Genomic DNA, 27,720 nt, shown 5'->3' with positions numbered 1-27,720 from the left:
TTGTATTAATTTTTCAAATTATAAATTATCATATCCACTCATTTAAAAATTCTAAATAAACCACAAAAAAATTCTTGGGGGTGCTACAGCTCTCCAAGGGGTAGCTCTAGCACCCCCAAGCCCATCCCATGGTCTTAATTGTAAGTCACTTTGGATAAAAGTATCAGTCCAATGTGTAAAATGACGGTTTCTTGTCTGTTTGAAGCCAAACAGCGAAGTCCATATGCTCTGAGGACTACAAGTGATACCACTGAGGACCAAGATGGAGATTCACGGTACTGTGTTCTGACTCTTAAATCTCGATGCATGAACAGTGTTTTAAATTATATACGAGATGAAGTTTGAAGGTAACCTGGGGCAGTTTTTGGCATTTTTCAGTTTCTTCTCCAGCATTTTCTGTCATCAATCCAATGCAGTAGAACAAGACATTGTAAATCTCTGAAATCCTCAAGATGTGGTCTTTAAATATCACAAGGAAAATGTTTAACATGTTTCTCGAATGATCAGATTGTAAGTGGTTGAGCACTTGCATTACTTCATCAGGAGTGACAGAAGATGCTGCTTACATTTCTTACATCTGTCTCTTTCTGCATCTGCTGTTAGGCAAAATATCCTGCAAACTTTTCATTATCTACCTGTACAGGCTTGTCCAAATCTTTGCTAGCTAGTTATCAGATTTTGTATGGTGTGCTTCCCAACCATGTCTTCCAAAGATAATTATATAGGCTAAGACTTGATGCAAATGCATACTGTATGTCTTAAGGTTGGGCATTATCACAATATAATAGGTTTTCAGCAATATGGTATTTATATCACCCACCCCAACACGTATATTAAAATAATCTGTATCTTCTGCCCTTTATATTTATCTTCCTTAAAGGAGTACGCCACCCCCAGGTGAAATTGAGTCAGTCCCTGCAGTCCCTAGAGTTGGATGAGTGAGCCAAAGCATTTTGTAGCTGACCCAGCCATTGCCCTGATCTAGAAACGCCCCGGTTAGCTTTAGCTTAGCGTAGTCGCTGTAATCCGGCATGTCCAGCTAGCATTGTCGTTGCAAAAGTGAATCAAATAACTCAAGACTTTTTATAATTATTTCTCATGACCTGTACATTCACATCGAGTACACATATCAATGCAAATTAACACGAAGGGATTTACTAGACCAATTTATATATGGAACTATTTTTGGCCACAGCACAGGCAAAGCACCGCTGCAGGCGCAAAGACACCACGCAGCACCTGAAAACCCTCAACTTCCGTCAATACACCAGCGTGACTACTAAGTTCTCTGGTGTATTGACGGAAGTTGTGGTGCTGCGTGGTGTCTTTGCGCCTGCAGCGGTGCTTTGCCTGTGCTGTGGCCGAAAATAGTTCCAGATATAAATTGGTCTAGTAAATCCCTTCGTGTTAATTTGCATTGATATGTGTACTCGATGTGAATGTACAGGTCATGAGAAATAATTATAAAAAATCTTGAGTTATTTGATTAACTTTTGCAACGACAATGCTAGCTGGACACGCCGGATTACAGCGACTACGCTAAGCTAACCGGGGCGTTTCTAGATCAGGACAATGGCTGGGTCGGCTACAAAACGCTTTGGCTCACTCATCCAACTCTAGAGACTGCAGGGATTGACTCAATTTCACCTGGGGGTGGCGTACTCCTTTAAGTCAAACCTATTTGCTATAACCAGGACTTATAACGACCTTAAATAGTCCTAACATATCTCCTCTTGGGTTCTTGAGAATGAATAACGTTAAACTTTGTAAACATTTTAGATTTTGATATGAAAAACTGAACAATAAAAAATAAGAAATGCCAAATCTTTTCAGTCAAAAGTAAAAACTTTTGATGCCCCATGCATGGGTGTGCATGTGTTACAAGCTCCTTCAGCTATGTCACTCTGGCTCACAGCAGCCAGAACCACGCACAAGTAGGCTGGTGCTAATCAGACATGGGTGAAAATCATCCAGGAGCAGCCATGACCTGAAGATTACAGAAGCAGTCTTGGGGCCCAAAAGGGTCGCAGGTTCGATTCCCAGGACCAGCAGGAAAAATGTGAGGGGAGTCAAGTGAATGAACAGCACTTTCCCTCCCTCTATATCATGGCTGAAGTGCCCTCTTAGCAAAGCACTAACCCCCAACTGCTCTTTGGGCGTTGTAGCATAGTACGTGTGTGTGCTCATTGCTCACTTATGTGTGCATGCGTGTGTGTGTTCACTGCTTCAGGTGGGTTAAATGCAGAGGAAAAGTTTTGCTGTGCTTGAGTGTATGTGTGACCAAATAAAAAGGCTTCTTTATCAAGTGTTACCTACTGGTTCAACCTGTGCCTTCTCAGCCCACAACTCACTTGGGCCAGGGAGTTGACCGGCCTGTAGCTGACAACCTCCCACTCCCAGCCCAGATTCTGTACTTCCACCTGTCCATTTGCACACTTCTTTTGGCTTGCTATGAGTCCTGCATGTCTCAAGGATCTTGGGGCAGCTCTCGGTTGTTGTAAATGCCGCTGCCAGTCATTACTATAATTGATTATGCCATCTAAATATGCAGCAGCATTTGTGCTGTGCAGGCAGAGTATTCTGTCTCAGAGACATTGAAACATTGCTGGGGCTCCAAACAAACCAAATGGAGGGTGACAAAATGGTGTAACCCAAATGGAGTGGAGAAGGTCATGGAGTCAAGGGAATCTGCCAATACCCCTTGGTTAAAAATTTGTCTTGAATAAAAGCGAGTTGTACCTAAACAATCGTGCAGTTCATCAATGCATGTCAAATTTAGACACTGCATTGACTTTTTTCTAAAGTCCACACAGAAGTGGACCAACCTATCAGGCTTGGGCACCAAAACCACAGGGCTATTCCAATCACTGTGGGACTGTGATTATGCCCATGCTGAACACAGCCTTGCGTTCCTCCCAAACTGTTTTCCTGTGTTAGGGTAAATGGTCGGGGCGGCTGCACACGATGACACCTGGAGGAGTCTTTTAGTTGCTTTATCACGCATGTTTGACTAAGTAGAGGCAAAAACACATTGGAAAATTCCCCTTGCAACACAGCAACCTGTGTTTTCTGGGAAGCTCTTCACAAGGGGCCAGGATGGAATGACACCCCCTCCCCCCTTTTTAAGGGCACCTCCAGTCCCAGCTTCTCTTTCTCCAGAACCACCATTGCCAGAACCCCAGGAACCATCACACACACTTATTTATTTATTTATTTATTTATTTATTTATTTTTGTGGAGTGCTTGTGTAATCGCTTTGCGTTTAATGTGAATATTAATGTTGCGTTAAATTCGTCAGCGTGTCTACCCCCCCACCCCCACCACTTTCCCATTGTATATTCCCATTCCACTGTATGTGTAAAGGCCTTTATACACCGGGAGTATTTTTTCATGCAATTAATTTGCATGTCAATATATTTTTTAACTGTTTTTCTCATGAGTACTTTCACACAGAGTGCGAATATTATACAGCGAAAAAGCAGTGAGGTGTTTTTTTTTTTTTTTTTTGTCCCCCCCTGCACCAAGGTGGATTTTTCTGAGCTTTTGCACTGCAAATAAATGCATCAACCAATCATGTTGTGCGGACAGACGTCAGGTGGTGATGTAGGAGACAGCTGACAAAACAGCCTTGAACGTAGCAGTGAGTGAGAGCTGAGCAGCTGTATTTCTATGGAGTTTTATTCTTATCGTTAATCAGGAGCATGGTCTTTCAATTTGAGTTCAGATTTTGTATCTATGAGCAGAAGATTCGTGAATGCCCAAAGTAGTCTGAGCACGGGCTATTTGAGGGTGAGGGAGTAGGTTTTTTGAGCAGGAGCAGAGCAGATTTGCACGCGAGCAGGGGCTGTTTGGGGGAGATGTTGCAAAATCTGAATGTGAAATGAATAAATAATGGTCTCACATTGAAAGAGTGCACACTAGATTAAAGACTGGAATAAAGCCCCATATTATTTCACCTATGAACACAAACACAGTGATCATTGCTTTCTGTCTTGTCCATCATCCTGTCTCAGTTTCACCTCTTTAGCAAGATTATGAAACTCCCTGTTCTCATTTGTACACCAAACCTTCCCTTTCTTGAGAGCATATCTATGGTCTTCATCACTGCTAGATGATGTCCTCGTTCACTCAGGACTCTACTGACAGTCGCATGAAACAATGACGAAACAGAACACAATGGTTAAAAAAAAAAGTCACATTAGACTTGGTGTGCATACATTGTGTGAAAACTTCTCACACGCGCGCACATTTTTTATTGCAGTTTAGTGTCCTGTCCATTGTGTAAAGGCCATTAGTCATGAAATAAAAGGTAGTCAATGAATACTTATCAAAATTTTGTTGACAAAGTTAACTTTTTTTTTGGAGCATTTATAAAAACAAGAAATGGCATTTGCATTGTTGTAATGTCATTTCTAGCTTAACTGAATTTTTATTACTCATCAGAAAAGTGAGCTGAGTCACATTTCCTGCAAAAATTTGGAAATGTTTTGTTGGCTAGAATCTAGCCAAATGGGCAAATAAGATAAGCAACAATTTGTGCTTTACAAAATTGTTAAAATGGTTCAGTTCAAGATCAGTAGAATAATGATGTGGACTTTAATTGCAAATTGGATGCAGAAATAAATTTAGGATAGACACATCTCATCTCATTATCTGTAGCCGCTTTATCCTTCTACAGGGTCGCAGGCAAGCTGGAGCCTATCCCAGCTGACTACGGGCGAAAGGCGGGGTACACACTGGACAAGTCGCCAGGTCATCACAGGGCTGACACATAGACACAGACAACCATTCACACTCACATTCACACCTACGGTCAATTTAGAGTCACCAGTTAACCTAACCTGCATGTCTTTGGACTGTGGGGGAAACCGGAGCACCCGGAGGAAACCCACGCGGACACGGGGAGAACATGCAAACTCCACACAGAAAGGCCCTCGCCGGCCACAGGGCTCGAACCCGGACCTTCTTGCTGTGAGGCGACAGCGCTAACCACTACACCACCGTGCCGCCTAGGACAGACACAATAGAAATAATTCTAGTTAACCTTTTGGTGTTTGTTTGTTTGTTTGTTTGTTTAAATAAAGGCAATGGCTACCTTCAAATATACAGTAACACTTCACTGTATTAGTGATGTACAGTGATTGGCATAGGGAGACCAATAGCTTAAGCAGAACAAGAAAGGTAATTTTTACGTATCCATGTAACCTCAAGTCACTCCTGACTGCCTTATTTTTAATATTCATATTTGGTGAACTGTCATTGTTTGTTGCCATTTTTTTCCCCTTGTATTTCTTTTTTATGGCAATATTCCCATTTCAGAGAACAAACTCCATTAACTGATGAACAGTTGGTAGCAGGGTAAGATCAAATCATTTAAAACCATATTTCCTTTTCTCCTAGAACACCCCAGCTTAATTAACTTTTTCTCTTGATTGCCATTTAGGTACGCAATTTGATGTCTCATTGTGGGTGTCATAAAGCTCAGGCAAAACTAATTCAGAAATCATGGTGTGTAATTGTTTGATATTAATCAGTTTGGAGTTTACAAGGTCAATTATACATTAAATATTAAATTTGATTATCACTAAAAATACATTGAAATTAATTTTGGTGCGTGTAATTTAAGATGATGAATGTTTTAACTGTGAAAAATGAAAAACTCTAAGCAAGAAAAGAATAATGTTCACAACCTATACACACATCCAAGAAATAAGTGTTTCTTTTCTTTCATTCTGGCAAAGTAATTTCACTACTGTTTGAGGTTAAAGGTCTTTGAAAAACCATTGACCTTTTCCACCATTGGGCCTTTCTGTGGTTTGAATCACCTCTTTAATGAATATCTTTTAAACATGAGTATCATCTCTGCCAGAGGCTGTCTTCTGCATAGTATTTCTTCTCGTTATAAAAACTCTTATTCTTGGCCTAATTCATTTGATTTTAATGTTCCCCTGTAAGAGATTTACTTTATGCTGTAAACAGTTTGTTAGCCAATCAATTTGTATTCGTTGAATGGGAACTGAATTTTAAGATCCACTCTTGCTGAGTTTTGGCTTTCTGATTGTTCATTGGTTTTTATTCTGTCTTCCCCCCCCCCCCAAAGGTTCTCTGATATCATTCTTGCGACCATCTTGGCCACCAAGTCAGATATGTGTGGCAAAAAGTTTGAACTGAAGATTGATAATGTTCGCTTTGTGGGACATCCTACTCTCCTGCAGCCACCGCACACCATTCAGGTTAGACAACACTAAATTGAAGTACAGCAAAAAAAAAAAAAAAATTGCACAGAAACAAAATAAACCTAGATCACAATATCACCATAACTTTATCTTGAGGTTTGGCCCATGTGGAAGACGGGAGACAAATTGACAAGATGGCTTTTTGGCTTAAGAGCGCCATCTACTGGCTGAGGTGATTAGAGTTAATTCTGCCTGTCAATAGAGCCAGTCTGTTTTAATATGTAATAAATATAGTGGGATAGTAGCTTGTAAATATATAATACATTATACTAATTACTCAGGTTATGTAAAAATGTCATTTTATGCATTTGTAGTAACAATAGATAATTTTAATAAAATGTTTTTCATTAAAAGCTATTAAAACTGTTTTGATCATTGTTCATATACATATTAAGCTATGCAGTGGAGATTTTTTTTACTCTGCAGATGTTATACTCACTATGAAAATGTTGCATAATTGTAAATAGGATTAAAATGCAATTTACTTGCATGATGCGTGACATTATGCCAATTTATTTTAAAAAGGAAACAAGGTGTTTGTGATCCACACAGTCAATATTTTTGGCTTATATGGACAATGTTGTTTAAGCCATCACCTAAAGTGTAGGGGGTTTGAAAAAGATAGAAATGATGCATCCTGCTGCACTAGTCAGCAAGATAACTACACTCTTGGAAGGAATGTGTAGAAAATTACACATGTGTAGAATTCTAGTTTACACATATTTGACAATGTTAAATAAATTGTGTTGGAAGATTGTGGGTTTTTTTTATCCACAGTTGTGTGTAGTTTTAAAATGAACATGACCTGTGAATTTGTTTGTAACATTCAACACAATGTGTGTAGACTGATCTGCTCTACACAAACAGTGTCAGGTTTTTAATGCATGAGTTGTTTGATTTCGCTGAACATCGATTCTTCATTTTATTCCCATTTTATTAATCACTGTAGAATGTGACTCACTTAAATCTGCAGCTTAGTGGTGATTGAACATCCTCTTGGTGTCTCAGAGACGATGGAAACACTGCTAACAGTAGACATTTGGAAACTCGTCAGTACACTGCAACCCTACTATAACGAACTCTCTTTTAACACTATGAACTTTCGCATGTAACAAACTAACTTGTCCCTCGCCTTTAGTGATGAGTCAGTCTTCAATAAAAAAAATTTCACTGAACCATGCGCTCTCTTCCCACCAGAGACGAACAATAAGTAATCAAGTCCGCAGTTAACAATGTGTGTTAACGCCATAAAACAAAGGCTTAACAAGCCTCGCTTAGGTGTCGATCACTAACAGTTATCGAGAATAGTGATCAAAATATTGATAAAAGGACAAAATTACTGCTGATATCACTGGTGATTTGTAACACATAAATGAACTGAATGGTGAAGATTTAGAAAACACAGCAAGTCAGTGGGTGGACACTGACAGCTATACACGGTAACCTCCGTCATTTCCATAACAGACAAAGAAATCCTCGCCTCCGTTTGTGATCCTTTAACTCAAAGAACTGCGATAGTGATTCAGAAGGAGAAATTTGTGATGAGAATGTACCTGAAATTAAAGCAGTCCAGGATTACAAGTTTCGTCAGCAAGTAAAATTGATGGGTCATGCTTTTACTGAAAGTTTACAGTATTTGCATTATTTTTATGACCTTTTGTCCCGTGTGCACGCAACAGCTCACCTCGAACTGCTACTTGTGCGCACGCCGTGGGGACTAATTGCAATGCACCTGTTTCTGATCAGAGCACAATCACAGCATGTGCTTATGACTCTGAAAACACAGACTTGGCGAAGTATACGCGCTGTAACTTCTCTCTGTATTGTCCTTCCGGTTTTGACATTGTGCATTTGGATTCTGGCTTTTGTTCCTGCCTTAGCTATTCTCTTTGTGCCTCGCATGGCCCTTGCCCGTTTCCTCTGCTTTCGCCTTGCGTTTTGGATCGATTTGCCTGCCTGTGTGTACGTTAACACACTTTCTGCAATTCCATCCATCCATCTGTTTCCTTTACGTGACACATAGAAAATAGTGACATCTCATCTCATTATCTCTAGCCGCTTTATCCTTCTACAGGGTCGCAGGCAAGCTGGAGCCTATCCCAGCTGACTACGGGCGAAAGGCGGGGTACACCCTGGACAAGTCGCCAGGTCATCACAGGGCTGACACATAGACACAGACAACCATTCACACCCACATTCACACCTACGGTCAATTTAGAGTCACCAGTTAACCTAACCTGCATGTCTTTGGACTGTGGGGGAAACCGGAGCACCCGGAGGAAACCCACGCGGACACGGGGAGAACATGCAAACTCCACACAGAAAGGCCCTCGCCGGCCACGGGGCTCGAACCCGGACCTTCTTGCTGTGAGGCGACAGCGCTAACCACTACACCACCATGCCGCCCTATTTGGCATCATGAGGCAGGAATTTTTTTTCCCCCCTCTTGTTACTATCTAAGTTTGCTGTATTGCTAACTAAGATGTACCTCATATAGCCATGGCAGGCTTAATCCAATTATTTCCCATAATGGCAGTTCGTCATGGGAAATAATTGGATTAAGAATTATTGGATGACTAATTGGATTGAATTTGTTGTTCTGCGACTCATCAGAAACACCCTTACTTAAAATACACAGCTTACTTAAATTGTATTTTCGGTTTTATGTTGGGGAGAAGTGGTGGAACATTTTTTTAAAGATTTTTTTGGGGGCTTTTTTTCACCTTTATTGGATAGGACAGTGTAGAGACAGGAAATGAACGGGAGAGAGAGATGGGGAGGGATCGGGAAATGACCTCGGGTTGGAATCGAACCCGGGTCCCCGGATTTATGGTATGGTGCCTTATCCACCTGAGCCACGATATATTTTTAAATAACATCTCGTTGCCGTTGTCGTGTGGATGTAGCCTAAGAGTGTAGTATGCTTGATGGATCAACCCCCATGCATTTTGGGTATGAGACTCATTTTGTAAAATGCCTTATTTTTTTTTTTTCCTGAAATGTTAATGAATTATATATTTAACAGCACTCTGTAGCATGTTTATTGCAAAAATGATTTTTTTTTTTTTTTTGTAGGTTTCCAAAACCGATCCTTCACCAAAAAGAGAAATGCCGACCATGATCTTGTTTAGTGTTGTGTTTGCATTAAGGGTAAGAAAATGCTGACTATTCATGACAAGCTATTTTTTTAAATGATGATTTTTTTTTTTTTTTAATATTTCGTGAATCAGCTGTTTTTAATTAAGCTGAAAGCAGAAGTTTGCTTTTCCAGTAAGGGAGTGGCCCCTGATAAGTCCCTGGCAACCTGTCTATCAGAACCATACTCTTTGCTTAGTCACAGTGCCCTGCCCTCACACAGCTCAGCAGTGCCACCTTGACTCAGCATAATACACAGTGCTTAGTCAACCCTCACGCTGCTCATATCTGACACTTGCATGCCCACCTCCCCTCCCTCAAACCTTCCTGAGGGTCAACTGTGACTCAGCAAAAACACCCTGTACCTGCTCACTTAAAATGCATTTTAGGTTTTATGTTAAAAACAAAAAAAGTGGAACGTTTTTGTTTTACATGTTTTGAATGATTGTGTAAGGTCTTCCTCTATGTCCATGCATGTACTTTTTATAACTGAATAGTATATTTACACATACACTACCGTTCAAAAGTTTGGGGTCACTTTGAAATGTCCTTATTTTTGAAAGAAAAGCACCGCTCTTTTCAATGAAGATCACTTTAAACTAATCAGAAATGCACTCTATACATTGCTAATGTGGTAAATGACTCTTCTAGCTGCAAATGTCTGGTTTTTGGTGCAATATCTCCATAGGTGTATAGAGGCCCATTTCCAGCAACTCTCACTCCAGTGTTCTAATGGTACAATGTGTTTGCTCATTGCCTCAGAAGGCTAATGGATGATTAGAAAACCCTTGTACAATCATGTTAGCACAGCTGAAAACAGTTGAGCTCTTTAGAGAAGCTATAAAACTGACCTTCCTTTGAGCAGATGGAGTTTCTGGAGCATCACATTTGTGGGGTCGATTAAATGCTCAAAATGGCCAGAAAAATGTCTTGACTATATTTTCTATTCATTTTACAACTTATGGTGGTAAATAAAAGTGTGACTTTTCATGGAAAACACAAAATTGTCTGGGTGACCCCAAACTTTTGAACGGTAGTGTACATTCTTAGTTTAAAAAACATAATAAATGGGGTGCTAGAAGAAATCAATTTTTTTTTCTTCTCTGCTCTCATTACTAACAAATAGTTTCTTGGAACAAAATATTCTATGTAAAACCCTTTTAGAAAACTAGAACAGGTAAACAAAATCATTGAGAAATCCTTTTTTCCCCTATTCGGGGAAATATTGTACGTCTCTGGTATTGTGGTACATTGACACACATGAAAATAAATATTTTTTAAAAATATAGGGAGCGTTGAAGTAGGAGTTATACTTGTGTAGTGATGATAGTGTTTAATACATTGCTTTTATTGTATATAATAAATCCAGGTAAGAGTTTTCACCCTTTAGATTGGCGTATGAAAATATTGCACACATGCGGATTGTCTTCCATCAAGCTGCTTTACTCTGCTGATGTTTTATAAGGCAGCTGGATAATTATTGGTGTATTTCTAGTGTAATTCCCAATTATATAGCAGTAGCTAATAAATTTTAATACTGAATACAAATAATATTGCTTGAATTTAATGACTTGTGATGGAACAATGTTATGTAAAGCAGACTCTCTTAAATTCCATATTGAAGATGCTACATACCAAAAATATGAAATATTGTTATATAGCAAAAGGTAATAGATTTATTTTTCAAAGCTGTCTTGAGTTACAAACAATTTATTTAAAATGGGAGAAAGCATCTGTTTAAGACAAACTGAGCAAATTCTGCCAATTCCTAACACTTTATAAATAATAAAATATTCCACTCCAATGATAGGAGAAACTGCATACAGTATTGTTGTGGCACCAAAAGCATTCTCTTTAAAACTGCTTTTTAAATAATAGTATTTTATCTCAGCCTTTGGAGCAAATTTGGTCCTTTATATCTCCACACTAAAATACATCAGCTTATTCAAGTTTTCATATCTATTACTCATGTTATTGTTCTTTTTTTTTTTCATTGGCAGCTTGGTGTATGTTTGAAAGAATTAAAATTTTCTGATTTATGCTGCATTAAAGATGGGGGGGGGAATTATGCCAGTATTTCAAATGGATATTGCCCTTGTATGACCATTAAAAAGTATTATACCAGTTGAAGGAATGTTATGAAAGTATGAACACAAGATTCATATGCACAAAATACACTGTCTTGCAAAAGTATTCATCCCCCTTCGTGTTTGTCCTGTTTTGTCGCATTACAAGCTGGACTTGAAATGGATTTTTGGGGATTAGCACCATTTGATTAACATAACATGCCTACCACTTTAAAGGTGCACTTTTTTTTTTTTTTTTTTTTTTTTTATTGTGACACCAACAATAATGAAGATGAAAAAGCAGAAATCTGGAGTGTGCATAAATGTCTTGGGCAATGTCTCTATTAGCTTAGTACATCTAGCCACTGGGATTTTTTTTCCCCCATTCCTCAAGGCAAAACTGCTCCAGCTCCTTCAGGTTAGATGGGTTGCATTGGTGTACAGCAACCTTCGTTATGTGACAGATTGTCAATTGGATTGAGGTCTAGGCTTTGATTAGGCCATTCCAAAGCATTTAAATGTTTCCCTTTAAACCACTCCAGTGTAGCTTTAGCAGTATGTTTAGGGTCATTGTCCTGCTGGAATGTGAACCTTCATCCCAGTCTCAAACCTCTGGTTGACTCAAACAGGTTTTCCTCCAGAATTGCCCTGTATTTAGTGTCATCCATCTTTCCTTCAGTCCTGACCAGCTTTTCTGTCCCTGCAGATGAAAAACATCCCCACAGCATGATGCTGCCACCACCATGCTTCACAGAAGGAATGGTGTTTTCAGGGTTTGCACCATACATGTTATTTCCCATGATGGCCAAAAAGATCAATTTTAGTCTCATTTGACCAAAGAATCTTCTTCCATGTGTTTGGGGAGTCTGCCACATGCTGTTGGGCAAACTCCAAATGTGTTTTCTTAAGCAATGACTTTTTCTGGCCGCTCTTCCATAAAGCCCTACTCTGTGGAGTGTACGGCTTAAAGTGGTCCTATGGACAGATACTCCCTTCTCCGCTGTGGATCTTTGCAGCTCCTTCAGTGTTATCTTTGGTGTTTTTGTTGCATCTCTGATTGATGCCTTCCTTGCCCAGTCTGAGAGTTTTGGTGGATGGCCTTCTCTTGTCAGGTTTGTAGGGTGATGTATTCTTTCCATTTTGCTAGAATGAATTTAATGGTGCTCCCTGGGATATTCAATGTTTGGTGTGTGTGATTATATATATAATTTTTTTTTTTTAGTCAGGGTCCTTCCAGAACAGGTTGATTTTATACAGACATCATGTGATGCTTTGATTTGCACACAGGTGGATCTTAATCAACTAATTATGTGACTTATGAAGAGAATTGGTTGGATCAGCTCTTATTTAGGGGTTTCATATGAAAGGGGGTGAATACCTATGCACACTCCAGATTTCTGTTTTTTCATCTTAATTATTTTTTGTGTCACAATAAATCAATTTGTACCTTTAAAGTGGCCGGCATGTTGTGCAAATCAAATGGTGCTAACCCTCCAAAAATCCATTTTAATTCCAGCTTGTAATACAACAAAACAGGACAAACACCAAGGGGGATGAATACTTTTGCAAGACACTGTATGAAGTTGGTACCATAGTACCAGTCAAAAGTTTGGACGACACTACGCATTGATAGGTTTTTATGTATTTTGATTATTTTCTACATTGTAGAACAACACTGAAGGCATCAAAACTATGAAATAACACAGAATTCTGTGTTTAAAAGTGTTTTTATTCATTTTAGATTCTTCAAAGTAGCCAGCATTTACCTTGATGAGGCCTTGCATACACTTGGCATTATCTTAACTAGTTTCAGGTAGTCACCTAGAATGCTTTTCAATTAACAGGTGTGCCTTGTCAAAAGTTAATTCATGGAATTTCTTACCTTCTCAGTGTGTTTGAGATCACATAGTAAATAATAATACAGTAAATAGCCCTATTCCACAACTGTAGTAATCCATATTATGTCAAGAACCACTCAACTAAGTAAAGAGAAACTACATCCATCATTACTTTAAGACATGAAGTGACTGACTTGTAATTAATTAAAAAAAAATTAAATTAGGTGTGTCCAAACATTTGACTGGTACTGTATATTTGTATCAGAAAGTTGACAGTTGATGTAATCTGTCAGTCAACATCAACAGCAGTAGGGTGACTTCTAAATACTTGGCTTGCTGTATTGAACCAGGCCCTGGTTCCCCTCCCAAAGGAACCCCTCATTTGGGGAGATTAACAAGAGTGAAGAACAGAGGGCAAAGCCATTTCATGCTTCTTTCAAAAGACCCTAGTGAAATCCTTTCAAAGTCTTTAAAGCAGCTTGCAGTATGTTGTTGCTGCTGCTGTTGAAGAGCAAGAGAAGAATAGCTGGTGTATACAGTGTGCTCAGATTTATAATCCTCTCTCCTGTCACTTTTCCAGGTTCTTATACCCTTGTGAAGATTGATAATACTTTAAAGGTTAACCATAATCTTTAGTGGGTCATTTTATTACAGTTCCACAAACTATACAGTATGTATGCGGCTGCATGTCTATTGAAAAGCAAAATGTAGTGCAGATCATTAACAAAAAGTTAATGCAGGCTATGATGGAGAGGTGTCAGAACACACAGGTTATTGCAGCTTGCAGCGTATGGGGTTGTGTAGTCATGGACCTGTCAGAAAGCCCTTGCTGAGCCCTGTTCACCACTGAAAGTGCCTACAATGGACATCAGAGCATCAGAACTGGACCATGGCGCAATGGAAGCAGGTGGCCTGGTCTGATAAATCATGTTTTGTTTTACATTATGTGGACGGTTGCCTGTGTGTCACTTACCTGGGCAATAGATAACACCAGGATGCACTAAGGGAAGAAGACAAGCCGACATTGATGTGGATGTTACTTTGACGTACCACCTACCTAAACATTGTTGCAGACCAAGTACACCCTTTCATGGCAACGGTATTCCTTAATGGCAGTGGCTTCTTTCAGCAGGATAATTTGGTTTGGTTTGAGGAACATGACAGTGTTCGAGGTGTTGACTTGGCCTCCAATTCCACAGATCTCAATCTGAACGAGCATCTGTGGGGTGTGCTGGACAAAAAAAAAAACCCTGTGCTGGGCAGTGCATATTTTTAACCAAAGCTGTTCCCTTGAGTTTGGTCTCTTACCTTTTACAGATATGTATTTATTTTATTTTTGCCCCTCTCACACTTGCCCTGTTTCTCTACTGCCCACTGCAGGCCAATGCAGAACCATCGGTGATTAGTTGTATGTACAACCTGTCAAGGCGCATCGCCATTGCCCTGCAGCATGAGGAGCGACGCTGCCAGTACCTCACCAGAGAGGCCAAACTCATGCTGGCTGTACAGGATGAGCTGACCACCATGACTGAAAGTGAGGCCTTTCAGTGTATGAAACACACAACACAAATGTTCTGCTATTCTTTTTTTCTAGCCTTTCACATACCTGTTATTAATCATTGTGCCGTGCATTATGATATTAGCATTTGTTCAATTGTCCAGAGATCACAAGTTTGAATCCTAGCGAAGCCACAGCCATTCGTGGCCTGAAGTCCAAGAGAGCAAAATTGGCCGAGCTCTCTGGGTGGTAGGGACATACTTTTTCTCCCTTATCAATCACAGCAACACTAATAGTGCTTTCCTCCAGTGTGTTATACTGCCCCATGATGCAGCATGAGCAGTAGTTTGAAAAGATGCAGTTGGCAGCTTCACATGTCTTGGAGGAGGCACATGATGGCCTTCACCCTCCCGGATTGGTAGCTGTCATACGATAGGGGAGACTTGACTGGTGGGTGGGTGGCCAAAGGTTAAGTTAGAGGGAAAATTGGGGAAAGAAAAAAAAAATTTTTTTCTCCCTTTATTTTACCAGGAATGTCCCACTGAGATACACTATATTGCCAAAAGTATTTGCTCACCCATCCAAATTATCGGAATCAGGTGTTCCAATCACTTCCATGGCCACAGGTGTATAAAATCAAGCACCTAGGCATGCAGACTGTTTTTACAGTTTGGAGCTGGCCCCTTCCTCTTCCAACATGACTGTGCACCAGTGCACAAAGCAAGGTCCATAAAGACATGGATGACAGAGTCTGGTGTGGATGAACTTGACTGGCCTGCACAGAGTCCTGACCTCAACCCGATAGAACACCTTTGGGATGAATTAGAGCGGAGACTGAGAGCCAGGCCTTCTCGTCCAACATCAGTGTGTGACCTCACAAATGCACTTCTGGAAGAATGGTCAAAAATTCCCATAAACACACTCCTAAACCTTGTGGACAGCCTTCCCAGAAGAGTTGAAGCTGTTCTGGCTGCAAAGGGTGGACCGACGTCATATTGAACCTTCTGGATTAGGAATGGGATGTCACTTAAGCTCATATGCGAGTCAAGGCAGGTGAGCGAATACTTTTGGCAATATAGTGTACGTTATCTCTTCTTCCAGGGAGTCCTGGCCAAGGTGGCAGCAAATAAAAACATTTGAATATCACGTGAGCCTTTCTTGTTTACAATTACAGCGGATGGCACTCTGCAGTCTCCCTTTCGGCACATTCTTCCCAAGTGTAAACTGGCAAGAGACCTAAAGGAAGCCTATGATAGGTAGGCATTTATTCAGTACTTTTTCCTTCCCTACATGCTGAAGAATTTTTTTTCACCAAGTTAATATTATGTTAATGTAACAGCTCATAGTGCATAATTTTTACAGCATAAAGATATTTGTGAAGGCAAATTCTTGTGTGCTTAACCCCAGCCTCTGCACAACTGGAGTGGTTCGGCTTCACATAAATAACTGGCTGGAGGTCAGCTTCTGTCTTCCCCACAAGATCCATCGAATTGGAGGGAACCACATTCCCCCAGATGCCTTGGAACGCAGCCTGAAGGCTATTCGGTAAAACCATATGTTCTGTTGTGTAGAGAGAGTGGGTGTTTCTCAGTGTCAAAGATGTTGCAAGACCCCTTCCTAACATTGAGAGAACACTTAATGGAACAGTCAAATGAGTGTGCAGGTGTGCTGCATCTTGTCTTCTGTTGAGTTTATTGGCAGATTCTAATCTTGGTGCATTATCAGCATCTGCAGGAGTGATGTATGAATGCTTTAAATTAAAAAGGAAGAAAATTAAACTCCATGTGCAAGACCAGTCTTTCGTAGAAATGTCAGAACAGCTTTAGTTGTGAATTGAGTCCCAGGTGCTAATCTCAGCAGGCTATTTAAGATCAACTCATGTTTTGCCACTTTAGCTAGATCCTCCCCTTTTCTGCATATCCCGTGTTCCAAAAGTACAGTTCCCCACAGTAAAACCATGCCCCCAGACTGATGTTTTCCTACGAACCCCATTTCCAGAAAAGTTGAGGTATTTTCCAAAATGCAGTAAAAACAAAAATTTGTGATTTTAATTCATGTGAACCTTTATTTAACTAACAAAAGTACAAAGAAAAGATTTTCAGTAGTTTTACTGACCAACTTAATTGTATTTTGTAAATCTAAAAGTTAGAATTTGATGCCTCCAACACAAAAGTTGGGACAGAGGCAAAATAAGACTAAAAAGTTTATGGGATATTCAAGTCACACCATTTTGGAAGATTCCACAATAAGCAGGTTAATTGGTAACGTGATTGGTGCATCCTTTATACCCAAAGGCTCAATCTTTTCAAGCAAGGATGGGTTGTGGCTCACTGCTTTGTACCAAAATTTGAGAGAATTGTTAGTCAATTCAAAAAGAACGTTTCTCAGTGCAATATTTCAGGTATCTTTAAATCTGCAATACATAATATCATGAAAAGATTCAGGGAATTCAGAGACATCTCGGTGTGTAAAGGGCAAGATTGGAAACCAGTGTTGAATGTGCATATGACTGCCTGAGGAACTGTCATGCTAATGTTACAAATATAGCAACCGTTATCACTTAAGAGTCCATTGCTGCATCCAGAAATGCAACCTGAAACTGTTGCATTGGAGGAAGCCATTCATCAGTTCTAAACACGTTATGAAAGAGTGTGGAAACGTGTTGTGGTCAGATGAGTCCACATTTCAGCTTGTTTTTGGGAAAACCAGATGTGGAGTTCTCTATGCCGAAAGTGAACATGACCATCCAGTTTATCAGAAAAAGGTGCAAAAGTCAGCATCTGTGATGGTATGGGGGGGCATCACTGCTCATGGCATGAGTGAATTGCATGTGTGTGAAGGTACCATTGATGTATTAGGATTTTAGAGAGACCTATTTATCAAGGCAGTGTCTCTTCCCGGGAAGGCCATGCTTATTTGAGCAGGACAATGCCAGGCCTTGTTCTGCATGGGCTACAATAGCGTCGCTTTGTAGACAGAGTGCGTGTGCTTGACTGGCCTGCTGCCAGTCCAGGTCTCATATGGATAATGTATGGCACATCATATAGAGGAGAATCGGACAACAACGATCACGGACTGTTGAGCAGCTTAAGTCTTGTCTCAAGCAAGAATTAACAAAAATTCCAACTGCAACAATTAGTATCTTCAGATCCCATACGATTAAAAAGTGCTATTAAAAGGAAAGGTGATGTAACGTAAGGGGTAGCGCAGTGGTTAGCACTGTCACCTCATAGCAATAAGATTCCAGGTTTGAACCGCACAGCTGATGAGGGGCTTTTCTGTGTGGAGTTTGCATGTTCTCTCTGTGTCTGCATGGGTTTCCTCCGGGTGCTCCAGTTTCTCCCACAATCCAAAGACTTACTGTTAGGCTAACTGAATACTCTAAATTACCCATTGATCAAGCTTGGCGAGGGATGGGCTCCGCCAAGTTTAAATACACTGTGCACACCAATGATGGACTGTTTTTAAAATGTCATCACTAGTGCCCTTGCATCCCTTGCTGACTATGGGGAAACGATGATGTAACACAATGGTACTAATGCCTTTGTCCTAACATTTATTTATTTATTTTAAAGTGTGTTGCAGGCATCAAATTCTAACTTTGTTTATATTTACAAAATACAATTAAGTTGGTCAGTAAAACTATTGAAAATATTTTCTCTGTACTTTTTCAGTTAAAGATTCACATTAATTAACAAATCAGATTTCCAAACTCTTGGAAAATATCCAAACTGTTTTTTGGAAATGGGGTATTGTTAATTTTAGACTGTAATTTAGGTTTGTGTATCCTATACACCTTGCAATTTCCCAGGTTTGCATCATTAAGAAGGTCCCACCTTGTATGTGAGCATAGGATTGTGGGTGATTTAAAGGAGAACTGAAGTCATTTTTAAATTTGCTTTATTTCTTAATTAATGTGTTATTCAATTGTTTTTGGTTTTAGTAACCTTATATCGTGACTCGTACTGGCAACTAATTGCAATTAAATATTGTACTTATCAGCGTATTCGGTTTTTTAGCCGTGTTGAATTTAGTTTGTTTGGTCCACGGCAGGCGTCGCTTATCCGCGCGATCTTCACGAGACTTGTGCGAGATTTCGAAACATGAAGTGTCAGCCAGATGTCAGTGCCGCCATTTTGAAAACTGTTTTCCAAACAAAATATTGCACAAAAACGAGTTTAAATGATGATTACTGCCTACTTTTTTCAAACTTTGCTGATTGCTAACAAAACTTCCAGCTTGATTTACATCAGCATTCGAAAGAGGGCGCGCGCATCTGACAACATTGGCAGATGTTGGTCACTTTGATTTCCGCTGTACGTTTTACTTCCGTCCTACGATGTCTCGCACAGGTCTCAACGAATCTTGTTTACAGCCATTGGTTTGACATATGGACTGATATATTACAGAGCATATTTCAAACACTCATAACTTGCTATAGCAGCGACAAAATGGCGATCAAAAATGCATTCCTATATTTAATAAAATGAGAAATAGAATTTTGATGATAAAAAATTTACCTTCAGTTCTCCTTTAAGAACATTGAAGTGCAACATGCATCTTTGAAAATTTCCGAATGAAGGATTTGGTCCTTTGTAGAATTCAAAAGATCCTAGACAATGAAACAGACCTTTGGCTGGGTTCGATGACAGCATCCTTGAAATGCAGCCTTTAAAGGATCCTTCCTTGACATCCCTCTGTGGTCTACACCATGACTTTCTTGCTCAGTTCACTATTTAGCAATGAATGTTGCATTGATGCAGGCCTTTTATTATTGTAATACAGTTGTAACATTACTAATAATAATATACATGTCTTATTAACAATATAAATGCTCATTATTAAAATAGCAGTACAACACTTTGTACTGTGATTTGGGTGTTGTCCTGTGCCCCCCCAAATGTCAGTCAAAATAAGAAATAAAATTGTCTCTCTTTCTAATGGGTTTTCTTGCAGGCCACACCCTGTGCACGTTAGCTGTAGAATTATTAGCACCTTAAAAGAGATTGGGAACAATATAAAAAATTTCTGTTCAAGCAATTGGAGAAGCTGCTTACCTTTCCTCTTAAAGGGGTACAAAATATAATCTATACGGTTGCTGATGTGACAAAGTAACGTATTCTTAAGTATTCTATCAAATTTATGTACTAGAAAACAACAAAATATCTTGGTAATTGTAAATATAATACTTTATACGCTAAACCGCACAAGAGTCGCCATTTTCAAAAGACCGTGACGTCAGCGCTACCAACTGCACTAGCGGAACTGTCCGAAATAGAGGAGATAAGCGTGTAATCATGGCGTCGGGCGCATCAAGTGAAAGTGACAGCTCTGTCGAATCATACAAAGAGATCCTGCAAGACACACTGCAAGCAGGCTATGGCTTAGAAGGGTACCAGTTTGAACCTAGGAGAGGTACTCTCGACTCCGGTGATGAAATAAGAGAAGAAAGCTCGGATGAGACTGATGCTGACCATGGGCATGGCGAGCGTGGGGCAGAGCGTCTGCGTGCAGGTGACATGGCGTGGTGCTCGTGCGGAAAATGTAACGTGGAGTTGCTCACGAGTCCAGCAGAATTTATTTGCTGCAATGAGATAGGCGCCACCCGTGGACTTGCGAAATCGTTGCAAGAGGCAGAAACAGGTATTTCACACGTGCTATTCCCAACCTCAATGAGCCAACACAACTGGGCACATACATACGTCATGAGTGTTACGCAGAGAAAATGAACGTGCATTCTGATTGGATAAACTTATCATGGCGGGCTGTTCAAACTGCGGAAATAGTTTGCTCGAGCTACTTTCAAAACACTATAACTTTCCAACCTTAGAACAAAAAACTTTTGTAAGTCTTGAATAAGGTTCATCAATGTGTGTTTTATTGTTATATTTACTCTATATATTGCCCTCTGTTCCTCTTTAAGAAAAATCACTCAAACTATTTTTAATACTTTTTTTAAAATAAATTTCTCTTAATGTATCTAAAACATTTTTAAATTAACGCAAACAGATTGTCATCCTGGTATGTCCAGGACAAATGAAGCTACACATTTTAAAATCCTTGCCATCCATCACCATAAGAAAAAAAGATGATTATTTAAATACAAAAGGGACACATTTTTGACTGCCACAAGTCAGCTAATGAATGTTAAAAAAAATAATAATAATAATAATGTTCATGATGACAAATATACATGCAGATGAACACGGGGATGGATGTGATACATAAAAATTTGCTATTGCATTTGCTGTCTTTAGATATGAAAGTCTTATGGAAAGCCTAAGAAACTGTGTTCAAATAAATGGTGTTAAAATAAAACTACACGTTCACATTTTATTTATTAACAGCATTTCTGGAGTTGACTATACATGTAGATGTGTTATCCCTGTAGGCCATACCATGCCCTGCTGCTACTGGACAGTGAGAAAGCCCTGCTGGATCAACTCCCACTCGATTGCTCTCCTGCTCTTTTGCGGCTCCTCAAGATCTGTTCAGCAATGAAGAACCTGCAGCAGCTGGCACAAGATGCTGACCTGGCCCTCTTGCAGGTGTGAAAGTATCTTATAGTATACTCAAAATAATAATAATACTCATGGTATCCTCAAAATAATAGTAGTTACCAGTTATCATAATTTAATTAAATTGTTTGAATTGGTATTTATTATTTAATAAATAGATCACACATTAGTCATTATTAGTGACATAGCGCACATCTGTCTTGTGCCAATTCCAGTTCATGAAACTGCATTAATACAAAATGTGATGCAATATAATGCAGTTTAAGAAATGGTATTGAGCATAAGCAATTATGCATACTATAATGTTCAAGAAATTCGGTATTTAATGACGGGTTAAACACCGAATAATGAATAACTCTCTTAATGCCTTTGAGAATGTGGTGATTGGTCTCATGCTACCATCTAGTGGACACGATTTACAAAAGTCTGCAAAAAAAGGAATATGCTTTTGGGAAAGGGTGCTGAAGCTTTTTTTGCAGGCAAACCCCAGTAAACTAAAACAATTACCACAGATCTTTTTATTAGCTAATTATTATTATCTTTTTCCTTATTCCTGCAATTTCAACTGACTGATTATACTAAGCATCTTTTTAAAAGTAGACGGCCTTTCGATTTCATGAAATCGGTGAAATTTTGTTCCCTCTGAAATTTAATCACTGTGATATGTTTGTGTAATATCTTAAAAAAACCCTAGGCCATTCTGTGGCTGGGAAGTTATTTAATTCGAGGGGATTCCCGAGCAAATAATGTGCATGAAATCACTCGCTTCGCGCAGTCAAGCAGTCAGAGTCAAGTCAAGTTTATTTGTATAGCGCTTTTAACAATAAACATTGTCGCAAAGCAGCTTTACAGAATTTGAACGACTTAAAACGAGCTAATTTATCCCTAATCTATCCCCGATGAGCAAGCCTGTGGCGACGGTGGCAAGGAAAAACTCCCTCAGACGACATGAGGAAGAAACCTCGAGAGGAACCAGACTCAAAAGGGAACCCATCCTCATTTGGGCAACAACAGACAGCCTGACTATAATATTAACAGTTTTAACATGAGGACAGTTTCATTGATGTTATAACTCTTCATTGATGGAAACTTGAGTGCAAAACTGTTCATGATAACTGCAGTCCTAAAGTTAGCAAGACAACTGTAGTCCTCAGCCATAAAAGCATTACTGTAAGAGTCCAGAGCATCCTCCAGGTATAACCCTCAACTGTCCTCATGGGGCCGTCCTTCACAGGAGCGGTGCGATAAAACTCCGACCAGACACAGGGCACCAGGATGGATCAAGAGGAAGTCTGTGTGTGCATGCCCAGATTTACCTGAGTCACCATTGTCGTCTTCATCTTTCGGGTTTTAGAGCAGCTGGCATCCAGTGTTGCATTACTGCCATCTACAGGTTTACCTTTGAGCGTGCACTGACAGTTCCATCATTCTGTCGCTAAACGAACAGCTGATCACACTGAGGTCCTCGCTGACCGAAGATATTTATTACTTTGGTGCTGCGTTTCCTTTCCTTCGCAACATAACATCTTTTCTCGTTTTCCATTACTGTAGTCGGTCTTTCACGTTTCATTCGCGCCCTCCATTTTTCTCTCCCGTTTCAATGCCTTGCGCAAACAGGGAAAGCCCACCACGTCATGCATGATGTAGTATTTTGAATGAGGTCACGGTGAAGCAAGAAAAATATGGCGGAGAATTTAGGCCACGTGGCTCTAAATTCATTAATTGTTCTTTTAGGGGGAAAAAGTAATAAAATAGGAAGTGTGTGATTCGAGTTCAGTAACTTTCGGTCCACTAAAAAAATAAATTGGGTGTCGGGGAAAATTCTTTTTATGACCTAAATGTGAAAAATCTGAAAGACAGTCTACCTTTCAAGAAAATAACTTTTGTACTTTGCATCCGACATCAATAGATGAAACGTTCGTGAATTTGTGCAGCACTGTGAGAAAATTCAATTGCAAACTATTCTTTTTGCATGTGATTTAGCTTAATATTTATTTATTTTAATTTCAGAAGAAGTTTTTGTTTGCATAGGCTTGTGAACAAACTTGTTTGGCTCTCCTTTTTCTTGGCTCTCTGCTGCCTCCACAGGTCTTTCAGATAGCTGCTCAATTGGTATACTGGGGTAAAGCCATCATTGTGTATCCACTCTGTGAGAACAATGTATACATGCTGTCTCCACATGCCAACATATTTCTGTGAGTAATTCGTATAATTCTACCCTGCAAAAATGACTAACATTCAAAGCATTTTTCCTATGAGGCTTACTTTCACCCGCTCACTTAAATGTGCTATAGATATATGTGGGTGAAGTTTCATGTCTCATCCTAGGTATTCTCCACTGGCAAAGCAGTTTTCCCAGCAGTTTCCTGGTTATGATCTTCCATCCATGTTAGCCAAGTTCTCTTTACCTGTATCTCTGTCGGAGTTCAGGAACCCACTGGACGCTTCTGTACATGAGGTTAGTATTGTATTTCCCCTTTTCCACCAAAGCAGTTCCAGGGCTGGTTCGGGGCCAGTGCTTAGTTTGGAACCGGGTTTTCTGTTTCCACTGACAAAGAACTGGCTCTGGGGCCAGAAAAACCGGTTCCAGGCTAGCACCAACTCTCTGCTGGGCCAGAGGAAAGAACCGCTTACGTCAGCAGGGGGGAGGAGTTGTTTCGACCAACAACAATAGCAAGACCGCCAAAGCCGACATAACACCGGCTAACGTTAGCTCATAACAAAGGTTAACATAACCATCTCACATTCAGTGTAAGTAAGAGTCAAAACGTTATTAGGTTATTATCTGTCTCCTAGAACGTAATCGTTGATCAACACAAACATATTGGATCTGCCGTTTTCTGATCCCAATGAAGCACTGTAAAACCAGAAGCAGCAGCTGTACAAACACGAAGTCATCCATTATTATTGTTGTTGTTGTTGCTGCTGCTTCTTCTCCGTGGTGTTGTTGCTTCGATGTTCGCACCAAGGTTTATGCAAACGCAGCGACGTAACTGACGTATACAGTGACGTAATGACGTGGCTCCCCTTAGCACCCCGAGCTATGGAAAAGCAAACTGGCTCTCAGCTGGCTCGCAAGTTGAACAAGTTGTGAACCAGCGCCAGCCCCGAACCAGCCCTGGAACTGATTTGGTGGAAAAGGGGTATATGTGTCAGTATGGCTGAGGAAAAAGCTTATCTTTCAATTTTTCTTAAGATTACTATTTATCATGTATTTATAGGACAGCAAAAGATTAGACAGACAGCTAATATAGTAGATGGCAACAGCTTGCATAACAATGTAATTTAAAAGGTGTAATTAAATACAAAGAATTTTGAAAACTTTGCACAGGCAATATTACACTCAGAACAAGAGCATCCTATATAAAACCTGTATGTACCGTATGCTGTGGCCATATGTGATACTGTGACACCTGAGTGAGTAGGGAGGGAAATTAAGGCTTTGGAGAGTCTGACCATAGGGTTCCCCTTGTTCCTTTTGTTCCCCCCCCCCTTTCCCTCTGTAATGATTTTCAGAACTTCACTCATCAGCTCAAAGTAAATTAGAGAACACCAGCACACATGGTTCTGCTCAGTTGCAGTTTGGCAGGGGGTTCCACCCTTAGTGCTAGAGGCATTTAAAATAGACCAGTGTTAATCACACACGGGTGTATGTTTATTCATGGAATTACTCAGTCCTCCTCCTCCTAGACTCCACCCTCCATTCACCAATCGGCGGCATGGTGGTGCAGTGGTTAGCACTGTTTTCTCACAGCAAGAAGGTGCCGAGTTCAAACCTCACAGCAGACAGGGGCCTTTCTGTGTGGAGTTTGCATGTTCTCCCTGAGTCTGTGTGGGCTTCCTCCAGGTGCTCTGGTTTCCCCCACAGTTCAAAGACGTGCAGTTTAGGTACAAAGGGGCCACTTTAATTGGGGCAAGCTGTAGTGGTTTCCCAGTCATAATGTATGTACATGTGTATATATCGCTGTGGCAAAGCTAAATAAATTAAAGGAGAACTGAAGTCATTTTTAAACTTATTTTATTAATTAACGTGTTATTCGATTACGTTTTCGGTTTTAGTAACCTTATATCGTGACTCGTATTGGCAACCAATTGCAATTAAATATTATACTTATCGGCCTATTCAGCTTTTAGCCATGTTGAATTTAGTTTGTTTGGTCCACGGCAGGCGTCACTTATCCGCGTGATCTTCATGAGACTTGTGCAAGACTTCGAAACGTGAAGTGTCAGCCAGGTGTCAGTGCCGCCATTTTGAAAACTGTTTTCCAAACAAAATATCACACAAAAACGCGTTTAAATGACGATTACTGCCTACTTTTTTCAAACTTTCCTGATTGCTATCAAAACAAACAAAACTTCCGGCTTGATTACATCAGCATTCAAAAGATGGCGTGTGGGGCAGATGTTGGTCACTTTGATTTCCGCTGTACGTTTTACTTCCATCCTATGATCTCTCACACAGGTCTCAACGAATCTCGTTTACGGCCATTGCTTTGACATATGGACTGATATATTACAGAGCATATTTCAAACACTCCATAACTTGCTATAGCAGTGACAAAATAGTTATCAAAAATGCATTCCTATATTTAATAAAATGAGAAATAGAATTTTGATTATTAAAAAAAATTTGCCTTCAGTTCTCCTTTAAAACCACTGGTGCTCAAGCACACCTCTGCAACCACAGCTAGTTACTGGCATCCTGAAAGTAGTAAGGATTTCCAGGTAAAGGCACCGTAATCGTATTCATTATGCTGACAGAAGATGGAAGATTGTGGTGCTCTAGGAGCACAGTTGTTTGTTTAGACTATATTTAGCTTTTGTATTAGCTGTGAATGAGCAACTCATGTGCTGAAGTGTTTGTGTCTCTTGGCGCAGGCACAGTTGATCCAGATGGTGGTGTGGATGCTGCAGAGGCGGCTGTTGATCCAACTTCACACCTATGCATGCCTGCTTGTGCCACCCACTGAGGAACAGCTATGTCCACAGGAGGATGAGATGCCAATGGTGAATCGTGTGGCCGGACGCAGCCTCAGCACGCCTACCACCCTCAGTTTTGGCTCCCCAAGTAACATCCCATTGTTTCAGCCTCTGTTCGTTTAGACCGGTATTATACTTGGTGTAACTCATTCTCCATCTCAAAGCCTAATCAAACCTGTTCCACCTTCTCTGTCACTAGCCAGCAGCGATGATATGACGCTCACGAGCCCCAGCATGGACAATTCCAGTGCTGAGCTGCTGCCAGGGGGAGACTCTCCACTCAATAAGAGAATGACCGAGACCCTACTGGCCAGTCTGACTGAACATGAGCGCCATGCCATCCTTAGTGTACCTGCTGCACAAAATCCTGATGACCTGCGCATGTTTGCTAGGTAATCTGAACAGTGTTTTAATAATACGTTTTTCTTATTTTTTTTCCCCAGACTCTCTGGGTGCTTTAAATAAAAGATTAGCAGTATTTAAGGCCAATTTATGCTGACAACGCAGTCCTCGCAGACGGTGTCGCAGATAGCGTCTGCGTAGCCCCCCCCACCTTCGCAGACGCTCTGCGCGCACCTCCCAAAAATTGTGACCACTGCAGAAGCCTCGCAGACAGCGTCGCAGACAAGAGGGCTCTGATTGGTCCACTCTACATCCGCTGTACACGCACCTCCACTTCCCTACTTTCCCGGTTTGGTTTGTTTTCACGACCGCCATTTTTAAAAACACGAGCGAAGATGGAGCAGCACGAAGAGCGGTTGATCGAGGAAATGAGAAAGTACGTACATCTATACGACTCCAGTTCTAGTCATTATAAGTAACCGGAGGATAAACACTCCACTAACCACACCCACCAACTACTCCTAGCGATTTCGGGACTTCGCGCCCCCTTGCGTTGTAGCGGTGAATAACATCGCGCACGCCTATTACTCCCCGCTCAACGATAAATTACAACTGTCTGCGAAAAGCTGTCTGCGAAAGCCTTGTCGCAAGAGCATGCAGAGGCCTTTAAGATTAAGCATGTTAAAGAATCAATGTATAATATGCAAAAAAATTGACTGTAAATCCAGGAGAAGTCCAATGAATCATGAAAAATATATTCAGTTTAACAAGTTTTGTCCTGCATAAAATCAAAGTTGTAAGTTCAGGGTGGAAATCTTTATGAAGGTTTTGCTCAGCTACTGGTAATGAGTATTATACACTGTAGTTCAAATGTTTAGAATCACTCAAATTTCTCATTTTCCTTGACCACCTTTATTCATCAAATAAGTTGCAAAATATTATCAAGACAAGGTTTGGAAACGATGATTTCTGCATGAAATAATTCAGTGCTTCCAACTTTGTAAATCCTCTATTTGCAGTAAAATCGGCCAAGCTGCTCCCACAAAAGCTCAGTATTATAAGAAAAATATATTTGTGATCCAGTAACTGCTGGCCAGTCTATTACAG

The 27,720-nt window shown here is 40.2% G+C and overlaps 1 protein-coding gene across 9 annotated transcripts in view; it reads left to right on the top strand.

Moving 5' to 3' along the window:
* nprl3 (NPR3-like, GATOR1 complex subunit) overlaps positions 1–27,720 on the top strand; it is a 42,299-nt gene that overhangs the window by 10,790 nt on the left and 3,789 nt on the right. For 2 of the 9 annotated variants that reach the window (XM_060943145.1, XM_060943147.1), the window contains 12 exons: positions 206–275; positions 5,320–5,358; positions 6,101–6,233; positions 9,312–9,386; positions 14,656–14,809; positions 15,948–16,029; positions 16,181–16,318; positions 21,165–21,321; positions 23,380–23,486; positions 23,620–23,749; positions 26,170–26,359; positions 26,471–26,663. In XM_060943145.1, the coding sequence (XP_060799128.1) occupies positions 206–275; positions 5,320–5,358; positions 6,101–6,233; positions 9,312–9,386; positions 14,656–14,809; positions 15,948–16,029; positions 16,181–16,318; positions 21,165–21,321; positions 23,380–23,486; positions 23,620–23,749; positions 26,170–26,359; positions 26,471–26,663 (1,468 nt within the window). Of the gene's footprint in view, positions 1–205; positions 276–1,615; positions 3,641–5,319; positions 5,509–6,100; positions 6,234–6,332; positions 6,409–9,311; positions 9,387–14,655; positions 14,810–15,947; positions 16,030–16,180; positions 16,319–21,164; positions 21,322–23,379; positions 23,487–23,619; positions 23,750–26,169; positions 26,360–26,470; positions 26,664–27,720 lie in introns of those variants that run through there. The other 7 variants (XM_060943146.1, XM_060943148.1, XM_060943151.1 and 4 more) reach the window with 6 other exon arrangements.

This window comes from Neoarius graeffei, chromosome 16 (assembly GCF_027579695.1).
Source record: "Neoarius graeffei isolate fNeoGra1 chromosome 16, fNeoGra1.pri, whole genome shotgun sequence".
Taxonomy (NCBI): domain Eukaryota; kingdom Metazoa; phylum Chordata; class Actinopteri; order Siluriformes; family Ariidae; genus Neoarius; species Neoarius graeffei.
Note: the sequence above shows the minus strand (reverse complement) of the source record. Positions and strands in the feature narration are given on the sequence as shown.